Raw genomic sequence first — 20,667 nt, forward strand, 5'->3', positions numbered from 1 at the left:
CTAATTGTTTGAGATTTTTCTCCCCTGTTTGGTCTTATGTTGACTTTTTGTGACACATGCTCCCATTTCATTTGTGAAATTCTCATACTTTATTAGATGGACATGAAATTTGATATGTGATTAGTATACATCTTAAGCTTTTCCAGGTTTTGATCCCATTCATTTCTCATATGCTATCACTGATTTATGATTTTTTGAAGTTGATGCATGTTTGGTTGACTTCTTTGAGCATGCTTAAAATTGCCTTGCCTTTCTGATTTTCATTGACCACCTTCTACTTGTCCAAATGAATTGAAATTTGACATGCTTACCATGCTATGGGTTGTGTTTGACCATGATTTATTTTCTGATTTTTTAAAATGTTTGAGATTGGTTTTGAGTTAAGTCTTTCTGTTGACTTCTATGGGCTTCTAAATGCCATGCCTTGACCTAATTTGTTCATGAAATGATGATGATGAATGATATGATTGTGGAACCAATTGAGTTTGTTTCTTGATTATTTGAACTTGATTTTGGACACTTGCCACTTGCTGTTTTGACTTTCTCATCCCCTTTTGACCCTAGGCTTGTCCTAGTGGTCCTGTTACTCATGTTTGAGTTCATTTTTTCAGGATAAGAAGCAGTTGCCTTAGGGAGATCAATACAAATTGATTGATGCTTGATTGATTATTAGTACTAACTTGTTTGTCTTGTAGGTTGCTTGGCTCACATGCCTTGAGCCTTGTGCATTGCACATTTAACTGATTGTGTGACTGTTGATCTCTATCTCTTTCTGCTTTAACTTTGAGTTGTGTACTGATTTTGTCTGACTGGTTTCAGGTACCTTTAGTTGCTTTTAGTTCCTTGTGAACTTTGCTTTGCTTTGCTTAATAGCAATTTGCATTGAGGTATAACTTCTTTACTTCATGTAGTCTGGAAGACCTGGCCTGTTACTTGGCCAGGCAACTGTCTGAAGTCCTCCTTAAGAGGCAATGTTTGTGACTGTTTACATTTGTCCTTGTATAGAGTCAAAGACCTCCTAAGTGAAGAGGCAATTGGCAGAACCCAAGGGATACGCAATCTATCCCCTGCTATTCTGTGTGTCATCTGCTTTGCTCACACCACTGTGTTGATGCATTGCAGATACAAACCCAAGATCTTGTACAACTGTACAGTTGAGTCAGTTTCAAATGTGTAGAAGGGTTCCCCCCTTTCTGAACCCACACATTCTTGTCTTAAGCTCTCCCAGGCCAGGGATAAGAGTTGTGAAGTCTTATCTTCACTCACCTTTCATCTGCTTCACCTTAGCCCCTCAATGGCAAGGTTAAGAGCACCATTAACCCAGTTCCAGTGGTTTGTTTGTTGAGGTTCATATGACCCCTCGACTAAAACTTAACCTTGATTGAGCCCATTGCTTGCATATAGTGTGTGTTACTTGTGCTTGTGTGTTTGCTTTAGCTTGCTTCCTGTGCAAGTTAGGTTTAGTTTAGACTTGCTTCCTGTGCAAGTTAGGTGTGGCTTTGCTTCCTGTGCAAGTCATGATTAGGATAGGCTGGCTCCCTGTGCCAGTTAGCTAGAAACCTTAACTTAGGGATGATTTTGCATGACAACATCTAGGCTCGAGTCGTAGTCTCCCTAGAGTTGTATCTCCCTCTGTTATCTGGTTAGGCTAGTCCTTTTTCCCTGCGTAGGGGAACTACGTCGCCCTGATTCTCATACCAGATGAGGTACGTAGGCAGGAGATCGTGCGAGATCTCTCCGGGCACCCTTTTCCTTTTTTGTGTGTGTTTGCTTGACAGTTGCTAGGCTCGAGTTCCCGACTCCTTAGTAACTTGTTGCTTGTTTCTTCTTGTGTGTGTTAGGATATGGATGTAAGCCCAGCGATTGGCATTCCGTATCCTATCGTTGTGTGCTTGGAGTTCGGTATAAGTCCATCAAGTGGCATCTGGTTTCCAGTGTGGGTATGTTTGGTTCGGATGCTGATGTAAGTCCAGTGATTGGCATTCAGGCTCCACTATGCCAAACAAGGGATTAGACAGCGCTTTTTTTGACATTAGACAGCGCTTAAAAGCGCTGGCTATACTGGCGCTGGTATAGGTCTTAGACAGCGCTTAATTTACTAAAAAAGCGCTGGCATAGGGGGGGTTTAGACAGCGCTTTTTCAGTAAAAGCGCTGTCTAAAACCCCCCTATGCCAGCGCTTTTTTAGTTAATTTCATGTTGAAATTAACTAAAAAAGCGCTGGCATAGGTGGTTAATTCAACAAAATATAGTGTAAAAAAGCGCTGGCATAGGGTGGGCTATACCAGCGCTTTTACAGAAAAAGCGCTGGTATAGCCCACCCTATGCCAGCGCTTTTTTACACTATATTTTGTTGAATTAACCACCTATGCCAGCGCTTTTTTGATAAAAGCGCTGTCTAAGGTCAAAATTAAAATGCCTTTACCAGCGCTTTTTGCCTAAAAGCGCTGTCTAAGACTCCAAATTTTGGAGGATCTTTTTATACGTTTTCACCACATTATTTAGCACCTGTAAATTGCAAATTTCAGCAGATTTTCATAAATTGGAGCTTGAATCCAATCTATATGCACCTTATAGTTCAACACATTGTAGTTCTATCTTCTGAATATGCACATATACTTGAAAATCTATATGCATTATAAACACATTATAGTTCAACACAATATACTTCTAATTTCAGCAGTTTTTTGAGTATTTATATATATACTTGAAAATGTTTGCCTTTACAAAAAATCTACACATTTCTAATAACCTCCAAAAATGCTAATCAAAATGTATTTCAACACATTCTAGTTCTATCTTCTAAATATGCTATATAACCTGAAACAACACCAAATAAAGATTGTAGTAAGCAAATGGAATTCACTCAAAGTTATTCAGATCACATTCAAAATTAAAGTAAGAGTTCAATACCTCACAAAACTTGTAGCTCGATAATGAATTGACACAATTCCTCTTTAATTTCATCCAACTGATCTTTTGAGTAATAAGCACATCTATATTCATCAAAGTACTACATAATAATATAACATAGTATGATTTAGTTAAATCTATTTAATTATGAGAAATATGTGTTAAATATGAAAATAACTCATAAGTTAGAAATCCATACATCAGATGGAATATCTGTTCGATCCATAAGAAGAGTTTCTTTCATAAACCTCAACGTGTAATATCCACAATCTATATTATTACGCTGTCGAGGACACTACACATGGAAAAACAATATGGATAAATATCCTAAGTTTTATCATGTGTCATCACTAATATAATCAAAATTGTGATAATTAATATACCTCCACTCTATTCCATGTAATGTTATTGGCTTTTCTCTTTGGTACTTGAATTTTTCTTTGTGCTCGAACAGTTTGTATAATGCTATAATGAAATATAAACGAATATTTAGAACAATTCACATAAATAAATAAGTATACACACGAATATTGGGTTATTTGCACTTACGTGTCAACTATCGTCTTCATAGCAGGGTATGTTGTCCAATCATTGTGTAAAGAATCCAAATAATACACAATTTCTTTAAAAGGATTTATCGCGACCAACAACCAATGTCCACTGTAATAAAACAAATGTTAGATGGAAACTTTCTACACGACGTCAAAATATGAAAAATTATAACAGATGAATTTAGATTGAAGAACTAACCCGTCGCCGGTATTAAACGGTAAAAAGAACAACTTTTCTCTATCTGTGTCGGCCATAAAGCGCTCGACTACATACGTCCTGACTTCATCTGGTTTTCTTATCATTTCGGTTAAGTTCGTTTTCATGGGATTTAAGAATGAGAATCTTTGCTCCAACCCACGCGGACCCATCAATTTGTCATATAAATACCTTATATAAAAACATCATTAACATTTAGACTATTCATATGAAACGAGTAAATAACTTGTTCAAGAATTTAAACAAAGTAGATCGGATATACCTCATGTATGTGTTGATAACACCAACGCTTAATTGCGTATGATACAAAATTTGATCAAAATCCTCTTTACCCAATGGCTCGGCATACTCAAAACCAAAAATAGCTCCATCCATAGGTATTAAACGAACACATCCATCCGAAATATCTGTCGTTTCTAAATATGTATGGAGGCACGCTCTATACTTGGAAGGATTTTTCTTTTTAGCCCCGGTCCTCTTGGAAATTTCAGTCTTCTTAGCAACAGGAATCTAAATATCATATAATTAGTAAGGTGAAGTGTAAGATGACGAATTAACAGGAATCTAAATAGCATATAATTGTGATGTACCTCTTTTTGCGATGCAACTGACTCGATTTCCCGCGCAATCCCCTTATCTTTTGCTTTGGATTTTGTGGGAGTCTAATTAACATTAACATGTAAAAAATGTGTACGTAAAATGCGCGTAAAAAATTTGAATACCTAAAGGTTCATAATGGTTTTAAGCATACCTCATATCCTACGATAATGAGGTCTGTCGGCCATGCAACAAATGAACCTATGGCATCTCCCAATAAAGTTGCATCCGAAACATCGTCAGGATGTGGTAATAACGCATCCTTCTCCAAAGCAATATCAACCGAGACTTTCAAAGATCCAGTAGGGAGCGGTTTAGTGTGAAGTAATTCACCCAAATTGTTATGAACTTTCCCCTTGCCAACCATCCGATAAGTCGGTCTCGCTAAGTAGAGGTGACAAGGTGAAATGCCCTAAAACCAATAATAAATATGACATTTTTAATGTGTATATATGACAATTAAATAAATTAAGCTAATTTAATTTCATAATAAGATATATAATTACCTCTGGAATAGTCGGTTGAAAATTACAATTGATACTATCTTTGTCACTAGTATCTTTAAAACCCGCTGCTCGATCTCTTTCTCTTTCCTTTCTTAATTCAAGAACTTCAGCTTTTAATGCTTCCAAAGTTTGCTGCAGTTCTTTATTGCTAGGAGTCTTTTGTTTTTTAATATTCAAGGATTTTTGAGTGATCCCAAATCCCTTGCCCCTCACCCGACCAGAATACTCGGGAACATCTAATGCTCGACTCAGTATGCTCCTGCAATCAGTGTCTTCATATGGAACTATAGATTGAGATAGAGTCTCCTGAAAATCATATGAACATACACACAATAGTAATGTTATTGTCTTAAGTAAGTGTCAAAGTCAAAGTGTTCGAAATTGGACGATTCAAAAGTGTCAAAGTCAAAGTGTTATTGTCTTAAATAATGCTATACTTACACATTTCTCAAATATTTGTTGAACGTCTTCTTTAATCTTTCCATCCTTACCGACACGGGCTTCCTTCCACAAAACATGTGCCGGAAGAGATGTTTCAGAACTATTCTCCTTTGTTAACTACACATTAAGCATAATATGATCAAATATAACTCATGACAAAATATGATCAAATATAACAAGTATATCAATGCAATTTATAGATACTTACTATAGACTGCTCTAAGCGTCCATATCCAACACGCCCTTTTCTATAGGGATACGCCGGACTTGATGCTCTTTGCCGGTTTGTTTCACTTACACTCTTAAATTCTTGGGTTTTTCGTTTGGATTTAAATCTCGTTTGGATTTAAATTCTTGGGTTTTTCTATAGGGATACGCCGGACTTGATGCTCTTTGCCAAGTAAGATGTCTTGCATCAGTTTCACTACGAAACATGCGCCTAAATCTCGGAATTATCGGAAAATACCATAAGACTTTTGCGGGAGATAATCTTTTCTTATATCGAGACAAACCGCATTTAGGGCACTCAGTTAACATTGCATATTCGTTACGAAACAAAATGCAATCGTTAGGACAAGCATGTATCTTATCATAGCTCATGCCAATAGAGCACAACATTTTTTTTGCCTCATAGGTTCGATTAGGAAGAACATTATCATCCGGTAGCATTTCTCTCATAAGGGCCAACAACTCTGTGAAACTTTTATCCGACCATCCATTGCCCGCCTTTAAGTTGTACAACTTTAATACCGCAGAAAGTCTTGAGAATTTAGTGCAACCTTTGTACAACGGTTTCTCTGCATCGCTTACCATCCTCTCAAACATTTCAGGACAATCATGAAGATCTTCATCCAGTGCTTCTACAATCTCTTCAACTCGATCACAATCGTATGTTTCCGTGTCTTTGTCGTATGAAGCATAGGTCGTATTACTTTTCTCCCTCTGTTCAACATTCTCGTTAATTTTCTCACCATGAAATATCCAACACGTATAACTTCGATCAATTCCACGCATCAGTAAATGCGATTTCAATCCATCTGCGTCAACCCGACCCATATAACAACAACCCAAGCAAGGACATTTCATTCGACTGGGGTCTTTGACATGTTCAACAGCAAACTTAACGAATTCCAATACCCCATTCTCGTACTCTTTCGACAATCGATCGGCAGACATCCATTTTTTATCCATGGTTTTCCTAAATTATTCACGCAACTATTTCAAAACAACATAAAAGAAGAATTTCCTAAGATAAACACTTTCGCGTCACAAAAAGAAGATTATTACAAACTAATAAATTATATATATATATATATATATATATATATATATATATATATATATATATATATATATATATATATATATATATTCTTCTACTAACTATGAAGTGAAGTAACTATAACTATGTTGTAGTTATGCTATTAAAATCATGACAATTTGATTATTTATTATGATTGAATGTCAAATGATTGGAAATAATTTAGAGGACTAACACCCTATATGAATAAACAACTTATTTCCGCGTTTATCATATAATTTCTTATATTATAAGTCATTTCTATGAAAAAAAGAAGAAGAGGCAATAAGTTACTACCTTTTAATTGTGGATGTCAACAAAGCTTGTTAGCAATAGTCCTCAATTGAGTCCTAAGGAAATGAACACCCTATAAAATAAACAACAGCTTATTAGACATTAAACAGATCAAGCAATGTATCAATCAGTCAGTAAAGTAATCAACTAAAGTACAAGCAATTCAAGTAGGGTAATATGTCAATCCAAAACTAGTTCAGCATTGTCAAAAACCAATTTAATACCAATCCAACTTAGCAAAATATTTTCCAAACCAGTCCAACACATTCAAGCAAATAACAAGTGTAGTTCAAATGTGCAATATAGTTCAGCAGTCCAACATAATTCAAGTTTAATCAGTTCAGTTTCATGGCATCAGAAAAAAAACAATTCAACAAGGTAAAATCACAAGCCAAGTCAATGCAGTTCCATTCAATTAACTTTGACTCACATCATTCCCATTCTAACAAGCTAGCCTTTCTTTAACTGTCTAACAGCTGACCTGCATTTTCTAAACTTGCATTTCAGTTTTTCATTCTAACACTAACCACACTAATTAACTATTTCATTAACACTAACACCATCTCCCTTTAACAGTTCTATCTAATCCTATCCAACTTACACGCCAATGCTAACAATCACATTTAACACTTGCTACAATTCATCATCAGTATAATAGAAACCTAATGGAAGCAAACACAAACCATCTCCCTTTGACATGGTGATTAATATCAAAAATATATACATTTGTTAACATACCACAAAAGAATCAACTGCCCTAACACACAAAAGAATCAACTGCCCTAACACAAGAGAATCAACTGCCCTAACACATGAACCACAAAAGAATCAACCCAGAAGCAAACCTTTATCACTAATAAACTGCCCTAAATAAAGAAAGATGAAACGAACAGAAAATGCACTTACAAAAATGTAAACGGTGATGAACGAAGTGAGTGATGAACGCAGGAATCAAGAATGGAGGTTTTGGGAGAAGCAGTGATGATGAACGCAACGAGTATGAACGCAGTGAGAAGAAGGTTGTGGGAGCGAGGGAAACAAAATGGGTCTTAACGTACTGAATGAATTCATATATTATAATTTACTAAAAAAAAAATTTGGTAAATAAGGCCTTAGACAGCGCTTTTATGAAAAGCGCTGGCTAAGCTCACAAATTAAAATGGCCTTAGACAGCGCTTTGAAGGAAAGCGCTGGCACAGGAGGGGTCAATAGCAGCGCTTCTAAAAGCGCTGTATAAGGTAGGCCTTATACAGCGCTTTTTTTAAAAATTTAAAAGGCCTTAGACAGCGCTTTTGGGAGAAGCGCTGTATAAGGTGACCTTGTCAAAAGCGTTGTATAAGGTAGGCCTTATACAGCGCTTTTGTTGTGATTAATTTAAATAATTTTAAGGCTTTATACAGCGCTTCTCCCAAAAGCGCTGTCTAAGGTGACCTTCTAAAAAGCGCTGTATAACGTAGGCCTTAGACAGCGCTTTTGTTGTGATTAATTTAAATAATTTTAAGGCCTTAGACAGCGCTTTTGGGAGAAGCGCTGTATAAGGTGCACCTTCTCAAAAGCGCTGTCTAAGGTAGGCCATTTAGCAGCGCTTTTAAAAAGCGCTGTCTAAGACCATCCATTTAGCAGCGCTTTAAGCCATCTACGTATTCAGTTTCCTTATTTTTATTTTTTTTAACGTGTAGCAGCGCTTTTGGAGAAAAGCGCTGTCTAAGGGGCGCTGCCAAAAACCTATTTTGGCGTAGTGCTCCATGTTTGCCTTTTGTGTTTTGTTTTGTTTCGGCGTGCGTGTAGCCGAACTACGGCAACTCTGATTCTCATATTCAGATGAGATACGTAGGCACAAGATGCGATGTCTTGCCGAGTTTGACTAACGACTAACAACTAATTCTTGTTTGCTTTCGCCCTTGTTGCGATCCTTTCTCTCGCCCTCGTTGCGATCGAGACCTATCCCTTTCTCTTGCCCTCGTTGCAATCGAGACCCTTATTCCCAAAGTTTAGTTGAACTACGTTTTGCTCTGATTCTCATTCCCGATGAGATACGTAGGCTTAAGACGCGATGTCTTAGCGAGCACACTTATCCTTAACCCATAGGTAGCCGAGCTACGAAGACTCTGATTCTCATATTCAGATGAGATACGTATGCAGTGGATGCGACATCCGTGCGAGTCATTTTTTCTTTGACCCCTTCTTTTAGTAAATAGTACATTAGATAAACATACACCCTTTAGACAAGAACAACAAGAGTGGATCCCGTAGAGTACTACGGATGCGTAGGGGTGCTAATACCTTCCCTTCGCATAATCGACTCCCGAACCCAAGATTTGGTTGCGAGACCTTGTCTTTTCCTTTCCTTTCTCCAGGTTTACTTCGAGCGTTTCCTTTCCCTCCTTTTGGATAAATAACGCACGGTGGCGACTCTTCTGTCATTTTCTTCCGCCGGTTGTTTTTTCGCACCTCTGTATTTTTCGGGTTGCGACAGCTGGCGACTCTGTTGGGGAGCTGGTTTCCCTAAGGGAGTCCCTCCTAGTTTTTGTAGGTTTCTTGTTTATTTGGTGTTTATTCTTTTGTACAGTTATTTATTTTCAGCATTTACCTGCTTTACCTTATTGTATTCATGTACATATGTTTGTTGTATCTGTGGGTTCTGTGGGTTGTCTGTTTGTTGGGATGGGACTGTTCTATGAGAGATAAGCCCACTACCCAGGCTTGAGCGTACACACAGGTTTTAAAGTGGATAGTCATGAGGCTTGCGTGGCATGTTGCTACGTTAAGTCGTTCATGAAGACCCACATTCCAGACGAGGTTTCTGTTGGATATGTTTTGTCCTATGGGTGTTCCATAACGACAGATATTCCTTTAGAAATCGTCGACTCTGGTGACCATTTCCCGAGAACTCAGTCGAGGCCTCTCCTCCGAGACGTGATTATGTTAGCTCTGGTGGGCGCATTCTCGCTGCTCAATCCGAGGACCCCGAGACTGGGAACTTGCTTTAGGATATCCTGTTGAGGGGAGTCAGCAGAGGTCTTTTATCCCGTAATAATGCCAAACCTTCAGTGGTAAACGTATTATTCTCGACTGAAGGGCTGAAGCTGGCAAGTTTCTGTTCTTAGAACCTACCAGTGAGGGGGGGGGGGGGGGTTTGATCTCTACAGATACGGTTTCTGCCAGTAGTGCTGTGATGGTGACTTTGGTTCAGCCAAATTTATGGACATTTATTTCTGGGACGCCGGAGTTCTGTCCGTGGTTTATCAATGGGTTCCGTTTATTTCGGATCCCCGGGTTGAATTTGAAAGTACCTGTTCAGAGGATCTGACTGTCATCCGTTCAGTGGATGTTCTTGTGATGATAATGATGTAATCTCCAGTTCCGTTTATTTCGGAACTCCCCAAGTCGGATTTATGGTGACTTAGTCCCGATGACTGTGACTAGTTCAGAGAATGGGTCTTCAGATGACGTGGTGGCGCAGTGACTTGCATTCATGCATTTGCATCGCATTCATCTGCATTTAACTCGTGACTATCCGTACTCAGGGTCCACTTTTTGATTAAGATTCTGGTTGAGAGATATCCAGATGTTAGAATGTTATTGATGAAAAATTATCTGTCTCTGTGAAACCAAAATCAAAGGAATATTCCTGGTACGGATAGACATTGCATGCGTGAGTCATACTAACCCATTTGCTAATTTGAAGGTGTTAACCGGTGCGCATAGCTCTTCCATTCAGACATACAGTCAGACTCAACAAATCCAAGCTGATGGATCTTCCCAACGCCGACATCCTTGAACTGAAAGAGATGATGAGGGGATTGTTCAGTATTGTGCAAGGGCTTGCCTTGGGGCAGAAAGCCATGTCTGAGAGATTGGAAAGGATTGAGAACTGGATGATCAAGGAGAAAGTTCAGGGAAGGGCTCCATCATCCGATGTAACAAATCCCTCTGGCTCGGTAGCAAAGAAACTCTCTGACAGTGGTCTGCTCAAAAAGGAGGTTGAGTCAAGTGGTGTGCCAGCAAAGAGAGAACGCAGTAAGGATCGTTATCATCCTTATGCTGTTGCTGTAACCACTCTTGTTGGTAACTCACCCGTACTCCCGCAACAACCACCACCTCAACAGAAGGCACCGAGAGCTAGGAGCCAGGTGAAGAGAAAGAAGGAGGATCGTCAGTTTGAGGAGCCACCTGTGACCTACACCCTTCTGTTCAGGAGATTGAGGGATTTGGGGTTAGTCCGGCCAAGGATTTTGATTCCCATAGCACAACAGAAGAGGCCTGCACACTATGATGAGAATGCCAGTTGTGAATTCCATTCTGAGGCACCCGGGCACAGTGTTGAGGGTTGTAGAGCTTTCAAGCATGTCTTCCAGGACATGGTGGACTCCAAAACCATCAGCTTGGCCCAGATAATGAATGGGGATGTCAACCCTGTACCCAAGAAGGGTCCTGTAAAGATGAAGATGGTGAAAAAGGTCAAGAACGGAATGGAGATGACTGAGGAAGATCAGTTAAAGGTTCCCATGTCTGTGGTCCCAGAACCTCTAGTGCAGAATGGAGTTTCCCCTGTTATTGATAATTGTTGTGCGGCCGTTGCCACAGAGGGGTGTGTATTGATGGGAGACACGACCTAGAAGATGAAAGAAGTAGAAATGGACATTGGAAAACTTGAAATACCCAGTCAAGCAATCGAAACCGTCCAGGTGGAGAGCGCTCTTGTTGTCGAGAAAGAGAAGAAGATGTCCATTTCTTCTTATAAACAAGCTCTAGAGGTGGTAAAGAACCAAGAGGCCCGAGGTTGGGGCAGGATCATCGACATAGTGGTAAAGGCAGACATGTTCGGGATTGGTTATCCAGATCAAGAGTCGTCTAGACCAAACAGAGGACGTCGTCCACCGTACATCTTTGTCAATGCAGGAATGCTGGATTCTGATCATGCTTGTTCAGGGAGTGAAGAGATCGACCGCGACCGCGAGCTCGAGTTGTGGATAAAGTCGTGCGTACCAGGCAACTGGAAGGCCTCCAAAAGCATCACTGTCGCTCATCCGGAAGTGTAGTATTTCTGTTTTAATTTTGTTTGCTTGAAAGCCATACGTTTTGCCCGAAACGTACTGGTCCATTGTAAGGGCCATCTCATGTGTTTCATTTTGCAACGTTTTGCATCAGTAATAAATGGATGTTTTTGTGATTAAAAGCGGTGTTCCCTGTTTTTCCTTTTTTTACAGTTTAAAAAAAATAAAAATGGCAATGTTTTTCGTTTTTCTTTTAAACTTGTCTCGTTCCAACCTCAAAAGTGATTACCCTCCTGATCTCATCGATAACAATTTGGTTACACCTTTGTATGACTTCGACAATTCGATCTATCATGCCGAAGGAGAAGGCGAAGAAGATTGTGATTTGTTGGAATTAGCCGGGTCGTTGAAACCAGAGGAGAAGGTGATTCAACCGCATGAGGAGTGCTCAGAATTGTTGCTCCAAGCACCGCCGAGGTCAGAAAGCGAATATTGAGGCCGCTTCAGAGGCAAGTCAAGAACAGGATGGTATGTGTGCGCCTGGTTGTATCTAGATACACCAAGGTAGGATACCAATGTTGTGGAGGCACGAGTTACCATGGAGAGAAGACTGTCCTCCAGGGAAGTGGAAACTGGTGCTGAAAGATGAGAATGTGTGTGGACTGTCGAGATGTGAGCTGAGCTAATCTGAAAGATGAATTCCCGGTACGTCACAACGAGGTATTGGATTGATTATAATGCTCAGTTTTATCTTCATGGATGGCTTCTTGGCCGAGACCAGATTGAATTGTCGCCAGATGATATGGAGTAAACAATGTCCATCACACCAAAGAGTACCTTCTTGTTAAGGTGAAGAAGAAGGCCGGTGCCAAGTATCAGAAGTCTAGGGTGACTTTGTTTCATGATATGATTCATCGTGAAAGCAAATGCCATGTTGATGACATGATGGCAAAGTCCTGAGCAGAAGAGGGGCATCCGATGGATCAAGTTGTTTGACAGATAGAGATAACTCATACTGTTGAGTTCGAATTAGCGCACTTATGGAGTGTTGTCCAGCAAGCTGCCGAGGCATGTTGCAAACGAAAGAGGAGTCGAGGTCGATCCAAAAAAAAAAAAAAAAAAAAAAAAGGAGTAGCAGGAACCTTTGATTCTGATACCTTCCGGGGAAGAAACGACTGCTAATCTGGTATCTGACAGCCCTTAATGGGTCTATGAGGTGCGTATTGAATCAGTATGACTAGTCTTGTCGAAAAGAGCACACAATTTACCTAACCAAAAAGTTTATCGACTGTGAAACAATACACTCACTGCTCGAGAAAACTTGATGTACTTTGGCATAGGCTGCTCGCCAATTGAGACAGTGTATGCTGGTTCATGCCACCTTGTGGATGTCCAAAAATGGATCTGATCAAGTATGTGCTTGAGGAGCTAGCATCGAACGGACGGGTTGTGAGAGGGGCAAGTGATGTCGACTGAATACGATATTCAGTATACCTCCTAGAAAGCAACCAAGAGGAGGGTATTGTATGGTTATCTCGCCCAACAGCCCACTGATGATTGTCAACCAAGGAAGTCTGAAGTCCCTGATGAGGACATCTCGAGGTACTCGAATCGAAAGATTGAGAGTGACCGATCCCGGAGGAGGGGCCTGACCCCGAATCCGAACGGGTTTTTGATGTCTGATGGGGAGAGTTTAAAGAGAGTGAGCTAGTGCTTCCCCGATAACATGTGAACGCACCAATGATAGTGGCTGAGTACGAAGTTGGTATCCTGAGTGTCGTACTTTGGTACGTGCATCTACTGGGGCAACGCCTTCCTTATGCGGTATGGGATGGAAGTGATATTGCCTGCTGGAGGTTAGATTTCATTGTAAAGAGTCCGGATGGACGAGAAGTTAGAAAAGGGCGAGTGGATGAGGACTCGGTATAACGCGTTGAGCCTGGTTGAGAAAAGAGGCTGACAGTTACTTGTCATTGGGCAGTTGTACCCAGTAAATGAAGCGTGTTGTTGACTGAGAAGTGCGACCTCGTGGGTAGCAGGGAAGAGATGTGGTGTTGAAAAGGATCCTTCCTCCTCAAGACGATCGTGGGGAAAGTGGATAAACAACTATGAATGTCCGTTCGTGGTAAAAAGGGTTTTCTTTGACAGAGCCTTGTCGCTAACGACCACGTATGATGAGGATTTTCCATCCCCTGTGAATGCAGACGCAGTTAAAAGATACTTCGTGGAAAAGAGACCCGCTGGACAAAAAGAATAAAAGAGTCCAGGCAAAAAAGGGCATCCCGGCGAACCAAAAAAAGAGAGAAAAGGTTCGGGCAAAAGTTAGGGATAATAAAAGAAAAGAAATGTACACCCGGCAAGTCGAAAACCCCACAAGGGCGACTTGGGCAAAAAAGGGTATCCCGGTGGACTGAAACCCGAAAGGGCGGCCCAGGCAAAAGAGGGATTGAAACGAACAACTGCGTCTGACATGATCGTTTGTGCTTGAGATATGACTTGGATAATCTCCGACAGAGATCGATCGGAAGCGTCTTGTTCAGAAGACAGAAAGTGCGAGGACATATGAGGTGTAACTGAGTTGGAACCCGATGAGATCACAGTTTCACATTGCCATTAGGATAGATTTTTTCCTTTTATGTGCAATCACCTCTTTCCAGGGTTTGCTTCCTGTGTGTTGCTCGTTTGTGAGCCATCTTTTATTCCAGTCAATAAAGTGCGTGTTCAGTCAAATAATTTTGTTTTTGTTTTCATTACCGTTTTGATTACGAAAACATCCATTCGTTTTGATAAGAATAGTTGCATTTTGAAACATAGAGGTCCCTTCCGATGCATGCTTATGAGGTTGAAATCTGGAAATCTTATTCGGAAGTTTGAGTGACTTAGGCGTTGAAATATCGGAACACCTGGGGCATACCTGGGGCACGCTTTTATCTAACGATCTCTGCTGCAGAGCCTGATCAGGGGCAAGAGATAGTTGAACGGTGAAAAGACAGTGAAGGATTACGACGACAGTCCTGGAAAGTTAATCAAGAAGACTCTTCAAAGTCCGATGATTGGAAAGTTTGTATGGATACCAGGAGTTCGATCTCCGTGGAGTACGGACGAGATGGGGAATACAAGATGATGGAGCAGAAAAGTCCAGAAGCGTCTGGGAGTTCGTAAAAGAGGGAGAGCCGACACTGTGGGTGGACGATGGATGCCGCAATTCGGCGACTCGACAGGTGTTCCGTGTCCAATAAGTTGTATTTCCCCAGTAGGTGTGAGAGGGTTACCTCCCTAACAGATTTGAGATCAGTGTCTCCTCAGCGAGCCTGAAGGTTACTGCCTTCCCAGTAGGGTTTATGTTGATGGTTTTCCCTCAGTGAGATCCCCAAGCAGATCGGGTTCGGAGAAAATCATCCCCAGTAGAGATAAGAATGGGTTGCCTCCCCTAGCAGGGTAATCTCCAAGCAGTTCGGGTTCGATGGAGTGCATCCCCAGCAAGGTTTGTCTTTCCCCAGCAGGATGGAAGTTGACATGGTTATAGGATCCTCAGCACAATTCCTGGAGTTCCCCGGTGTTGTCTCTGGAGGAGACCTGTGTTTATGCATTCATCATTTAGATAAGCATAGCATATTGCATCATTAGTGCATAGCATTTCCATGATCATGGGGCATTCTGTAAAACAAAAAAAACTCATGCATCAACATTGCAAACATGTCCATTAGCCCTAGGCCGTGGTGACCAGCCGAGATTGGGTTGTTGGAAAGAGTTTAGCATCGCGCCATTGGATCGGCTTCAGAATTGGGTTCATCAGCATGGTTGAGAAGTTGGTGTTTTCCCAACAAGTGACTCCTTAGTTGAGTGGGTATCCCCAGCAGTGTTACTCCTCGAAGTTCGCAGCATCTTGCAAGCTTGGGTCCATTCCTTTAGCAGAAGTGGGTGTGTCCGATCTCTCCATGTAGAATCTACCCCTTAAGCAGAAAGTGTCTACCATTTCTTTCTGCGCTCCCCACTGAGTTATATCCTCGTGGATGACGGTTGTTTCTGTTCCCTCCCTAACGGGATGGGTTTTCCCTATTGAGTTCTTTCCTCATTAGGATGAGTCCTGTTTCAGTCTGCCTTTTTGGATCGATCCTAAATTGGCTTCCTGTTGGCTGTCTCCCGTGCTTCCCTGGGGCATAAATGAATAGTCGCTCACTAACCGACACTCATTCATCTCATCCTCAGCGGAATTTGTGGCTTCTACCTACAAACCGGTAGTTGTAAGTCCTATCTTTGTGGTTTTCTACCTATTAACTGGTAGCTGTAAAATCCCACTTTCATCCCCTTGGTGGAGTTAACCCTGTGTGCTCATCCTATCGATGACTGGTTACCTTTCTGTGGTTTTCTGCCTACAAACCGGTAGATGTAATCCCCTCTTTGCAGTTATCAGTATCCAGCTTGCGGTATTGATACTCTTTTCCCCTCTGGATACTTGCCTTGATCAAGCAGTATTGTCCCCAGTGGGTCTTCCCCTTTCTTTTGGGTATTTGCTCTGAGTTAGCAACTTTATCCTCTTTTGATTGGTCATCTTTTGCATGCCTAGTCTGGTACCCCGTTGCTTTTCTTTTCGGTCGTTTATCCATTTAACAACCTGCAACCCGGTTATGGATAATCTTCCATGCGAGTGTATTATCTACGTTTTGACGGCTATAGATAATATATCTCATGCACTCTTTGGTCAACCTTTCGATTGTTATCCCCAGCATAGGTCTTTGGCATGCGTGCCGGCTCACGTATCACTGTTTTGTTATCTTCGCCGATGCTGATAGACATGAAGAAGTTTCCAGTATTCAGACTGACGAGTGGCGTTCAGGCCAGAGTTCCCGGTATCCAGACCGAAGTGGCGTTCAGGCCAGAGTTTTCCCGGTATCCAGACCGAAGTGGCATTCAAGCCAGTCTTTCCCGATTTTCAGATCGAAGGAGTTCCCGGTATCCAGACCGAAGTGGCATTCAGGCCAGTTTTCCCGGTATCCAGACCGAAGTGGCATTCAAGCCAGAGTTCCCGGTATCCAGACCGAAGTGGCGTTCAGGCCAGAGTTTTCCCGGTATCCAGACCGAAGTGGCATTCAAGCCAGAGTTTCCAGTATTCAGACTGACGAGTGGCGTTCAGGCCAAAGTTCCCGGTATCCAGACCGAAGTGGCGTTCAGGCCAGAGTTTTCCCGGTATCCAGACCGAAGTGGCATTCAAGCCAGTCTTTCCCGATTTTCAGATCGAAGGAGTTCCCGGTATCCAGACCGAAGTGGCATTCAGGCCAGTTTTCCCGGTATCCAGACCGAAGTGGCATTCAAGCCAGAGTTCTCGGTATCCAGACCGAAGTGGCATTCAGGCCAGTTTTCCCGGTATCCAGACCGAAGTGGCATTCAGGCCAGAGTTCCCGGTATCCAGACCGAAGTGGCATTCAGGCCAGTTTCCGATTTCCAGATCGAAGAAGTTCTCAACAATCAGGACGAAGAACTTATGGTATTCAGACCAGTATTCCGGTATTCAGACCGAGGTGGTATTCAGACCAGTTTTCCGGTGTTCAGACCGAGGCGGTGTTCAGACCGAGGCGGTAGTCAGACCAAAGTGGCGTTCAGGCCAGTTTCCGATTTCCAGATCGAAGAAGTTCTCAACAATCAGGACGAAGAACTTATGGTATTCAGGCCAGTTTTCCCGGTATCCAGACCGAAGTGGCATTCAGGCCAGTTTTCCCGGTATCCAGACCGAAGTGGCATTCAGGCCAGTTTTCCCGGTATCCAGACCGAAGTGGCATTCAGGCCAGTTTTCCCGGTACCCAGACCGAAGTGGCATTCAAGCCAGTCTTTCCCGATTTTCAGATCGAAAGTTTTCCCGGTATTCAGACCGAGGTGGCGTTCAGGCCAATTTCCGATGTTTCAGATCGACATCAAATCTCTCATACACCGATGCTCAGTATTCAGATTGACGAGCGGCGCTCAGGCCATGGTTATCCCTGTGTTACCATTTATTTTGGTATCCAGGTCGACGTTTCTGTTTCGGTATTCAGGCCGATTTCTTTTTTCGTCCCAGACGGATCATTGTTTCAAGACTGTTCCTTCGCCGATTCTAACAGGCGCTGTTAATTATTTTCCCAGCAGGGTGCAAATTTCTACGGTTCTTAGTATTCAATCCCTGTTTACCCTGAAAGTCTGACAGCCATCGCTCTCATCCCTTCGGGTTCCCAGCTGATTGAATAGGGGCAGCTGTAGCACCTCAAATTTGCACCTATCATTGTACATACATTCTCATATTAGGTCATAACATAACATGGTCCACTGCATAGCATTGCATTGTCCCTTTGCCTCAAGTGCAAGCCATTCAGAAGAATTAGGTCAAACTGGTCAGGAGATCAATCAGCCAAGCAAGCAAGTACAATTTTCATTGAGCCAAGGCCCTAGGGTTAGTCTAACATGTTCACATGACCTAGGGGTCCTTTTGAAGTGTTTTGGTCAAGGTTTGATTGCTCAGAAGTCATCAGTCATGGCTCAGTTCACCAGAAACCCTAGCAAGTCAACTGTTGGTCAACTGTGCATTTAATCAGTGATTTGGATGGTGGGATTTGGTTTGAGAGGGTTCATTCATGTCCATATAGGCCTCATATAACATGTCAAACATCATCATGGAAGAATTTGAAGTCAAACAAGAAATTTCCAAAAATAGAAAGTTGACCTGTATTTGGAATTTGCCAAAAATGGAAAGTCTTGATCCTCAAAACTACATCATGATACAAGATTCAAATGAATTTTTTCCCAACATGAAAGTTGAAGATATTGTTCTCCCATTTTCAAAAAGTCCAAGAACACTCAATTCCCATGAATGGTTGGCAAGTTATGATCAAATCATTCTCAAACATTTTTGAACTTCAAAGTGGCATATCTTCCAAACCATTTGGCCAAATTGGGTGGGGTTTTTTGCTACAAGTCACATTTGATGCCCTCTTTCCAAATATGTCATCACAATTTACCAAAAACTCACCAATCAAAATGGCACTTTTTGAAGTGACTTGAATTATTTCAAGTGAGGTGAAAAAGTGATTTTGCAATTTAAGCCTTTCCAATATATTTTGCCAATTGAAATTGCTAAGAAATCATATTTGGAGTGTGTACAAGGCCACTTTCGCAGCTGTAACCACAGACCTTGCCATTTGAGTGAAAATTGACAAATTAGCAAAAACATGTCATTTTTCCAAATTCCAATTACCACCTTGCTTAATCATGCTTAGCAACTTAAAACAGCATACATATATCACTTTTTCTGCTCAAAGAAACCCTAGCAGCCACCTTGCCAAAACAGAAAAAAATCTCACTCTCTCAAGAAACCCTCATTTGCTTCACTTGGACTTTTCTTGAAAAATTGCAAAGAACTCTTGTTCTTGAACCTTGATTCACCATCTACAAACCTCTTGGAAGCTTTTGAAAGCAAGGAATCACAACTGTAGAGCAGATTTTGACCACTGTTCCATTAAGCTCCTTCAATGGCAGTTGTGATTTCCAAAGGAATTAAGCACGGTTGAACCTTCTTTTTGCATCCAATCAACTTCATAAGTACTTTGGAAGTACTGTTTACATATTACAAAGCTCAATAACCACAAATACAACAGCTGCTCTTCATAAAGGTTAGATTTCGACCCTCTTGATTCATGGATTGGTTATATGATGATTGTAGGTCTTGTAATGCTGGTGAAAATGAGCTTTGAACCGTTAGTTTTCGTGCTAAAATGAGATAGTTATAGGCTTTTAAAGTTTTGTTGTGGATTTGTTTTTCCTTTGATTCGCACTTGTTTGTTGGTTTCTCGATGAAATGTTTATGTATTATGAATGTATGATGATGAACCTACGCGATGATGGTTTCAATTTGAAGTTCTGGAATTTTTGTTTTTTTGAATCCATGGAGATTTTGCTGTTCCTGCATGAAATAAGAGGAGGGAGGCGGTACTGTGTAGTGGCAGGTTTTGGATCTTTAGAAACTAATTTCCGTTGCTGCATGTTGTTTTTTTTAAAAAAGAAGCATTGCGATTGGTTCTGTGGTTTGGCCATGCAGACACGCCGTGGGCCCAGGCATGCTGCCACGCGAGCAATGCCATTGGATGGGAGGCGTTGACTGGGTCCAAGCTGCCACCTAGGATTAATGAGCGGCACTGTGCATTCCATTATTTTAATTCCTAATTCATTTTAATTCATTTAAATAATTTCATTTCAATAATTATTCCATTTTGATGCTCATCTTCCAAAATTCATAGCTCATTCATCTTTGATCCAAAATTCATGAGACTTTTTGCATTTTGTTCCTCTCAATCTCTACTTATTTATCATGATTTTTCCTGATTTTTTTGATGAATTTTTTTTAAATGGTGCTAGGGTTTGTGACATGTGCTCATATTTTGTACACTTTGCCAAAACATTTGTGAAATGATGATGCTTTGTCCAATAGCTTTGAAATTTTTTGTGCTTAAACTAGACACATTCATGGTGATTTTGGTTTAGAGTTTGTGAATTTATCATTTCTGGTGTGAGAGTTATGAGTTTTTGAATTAGGGTGTGACAATTTGTGTCACACCATTGATGTGCAACTTCATGATTTTCTTTACCATGCTTATTGACCTCAAATTGCTTTGAATTTTTGCATGATTGAACTTATGTATGTCTAGTTTACATGTGATTTTTCTTGGAATTGTTTGTGGCATTTCCTAATTGTTTGAGATTTTTCTCCCCTGTTTGGTCTTATGTTTACTTTTTGTGACACATGCTCCCATTTCATTTGTGAAATTCTCATACTTTATTAGATGGACATGAAATTTGATATGTGATTAGTAGACATCTTAAGCTTTTTC

General features: G+C 41.0%; 1 protein-coding gene across 1 annotated transcript; it reads right to left on the reverse strand.

Annotated features, from left to right (window-relative positions):
• Positions 1 to 2,664: 2,664 nt before the first annotated feature.
• LOC127104285 (uncharacterized) lies at positions 2,665 to 6,415 on the reverse strand. The gene is made up of 12 exons (XM_051041474.1): positions 6,345 to 6,415; positions 5,433 to 5,559; positions 5,225 to 5,341; positions 4,784 to 5,089; positions 4,432 to 4,689; positions 4,271 to 4,342; positions 3,943 to 4,190; positions 3,663 to 3,851; positions 3,462 to 3,572; positions 3,296 to 3,377; positions 3,112 to 3,207; positions 2,665 to 3,012 (listed from the first exon to the last, which is right to left on the reverse strand). Exons 1-12 carry the CDS (start codon positions 6,413 to 6,415, stop codon positions 2,914 to 2,916), a joined length of 1,776 nt encoding a protein of 591 aa, XP_050897431.1. The 3' UTR covers positions 2,665 to 2,913.
• Between the last annotated feature and the right edge of the window lie 14,252 nt (positions 6,416 to 20,667).

Source organism: Lathyrus oleraceus, chromosome 7, assembly GCF_024323335.1.
Source record: "Lathyrus oleraceus cultivar Zhongwan6 chromosome 7, CAAS_Psat_ZW6_1.0, whole genome shotgun sequence".
Taxonomy (NCBI): domain Eukaryota; kingdom Viridiplantae; phylum Streptophyta; class Magnoliopsida; order Fabales; family Fabaceae; genus Lathyrus; species Lathyrus oleraceus.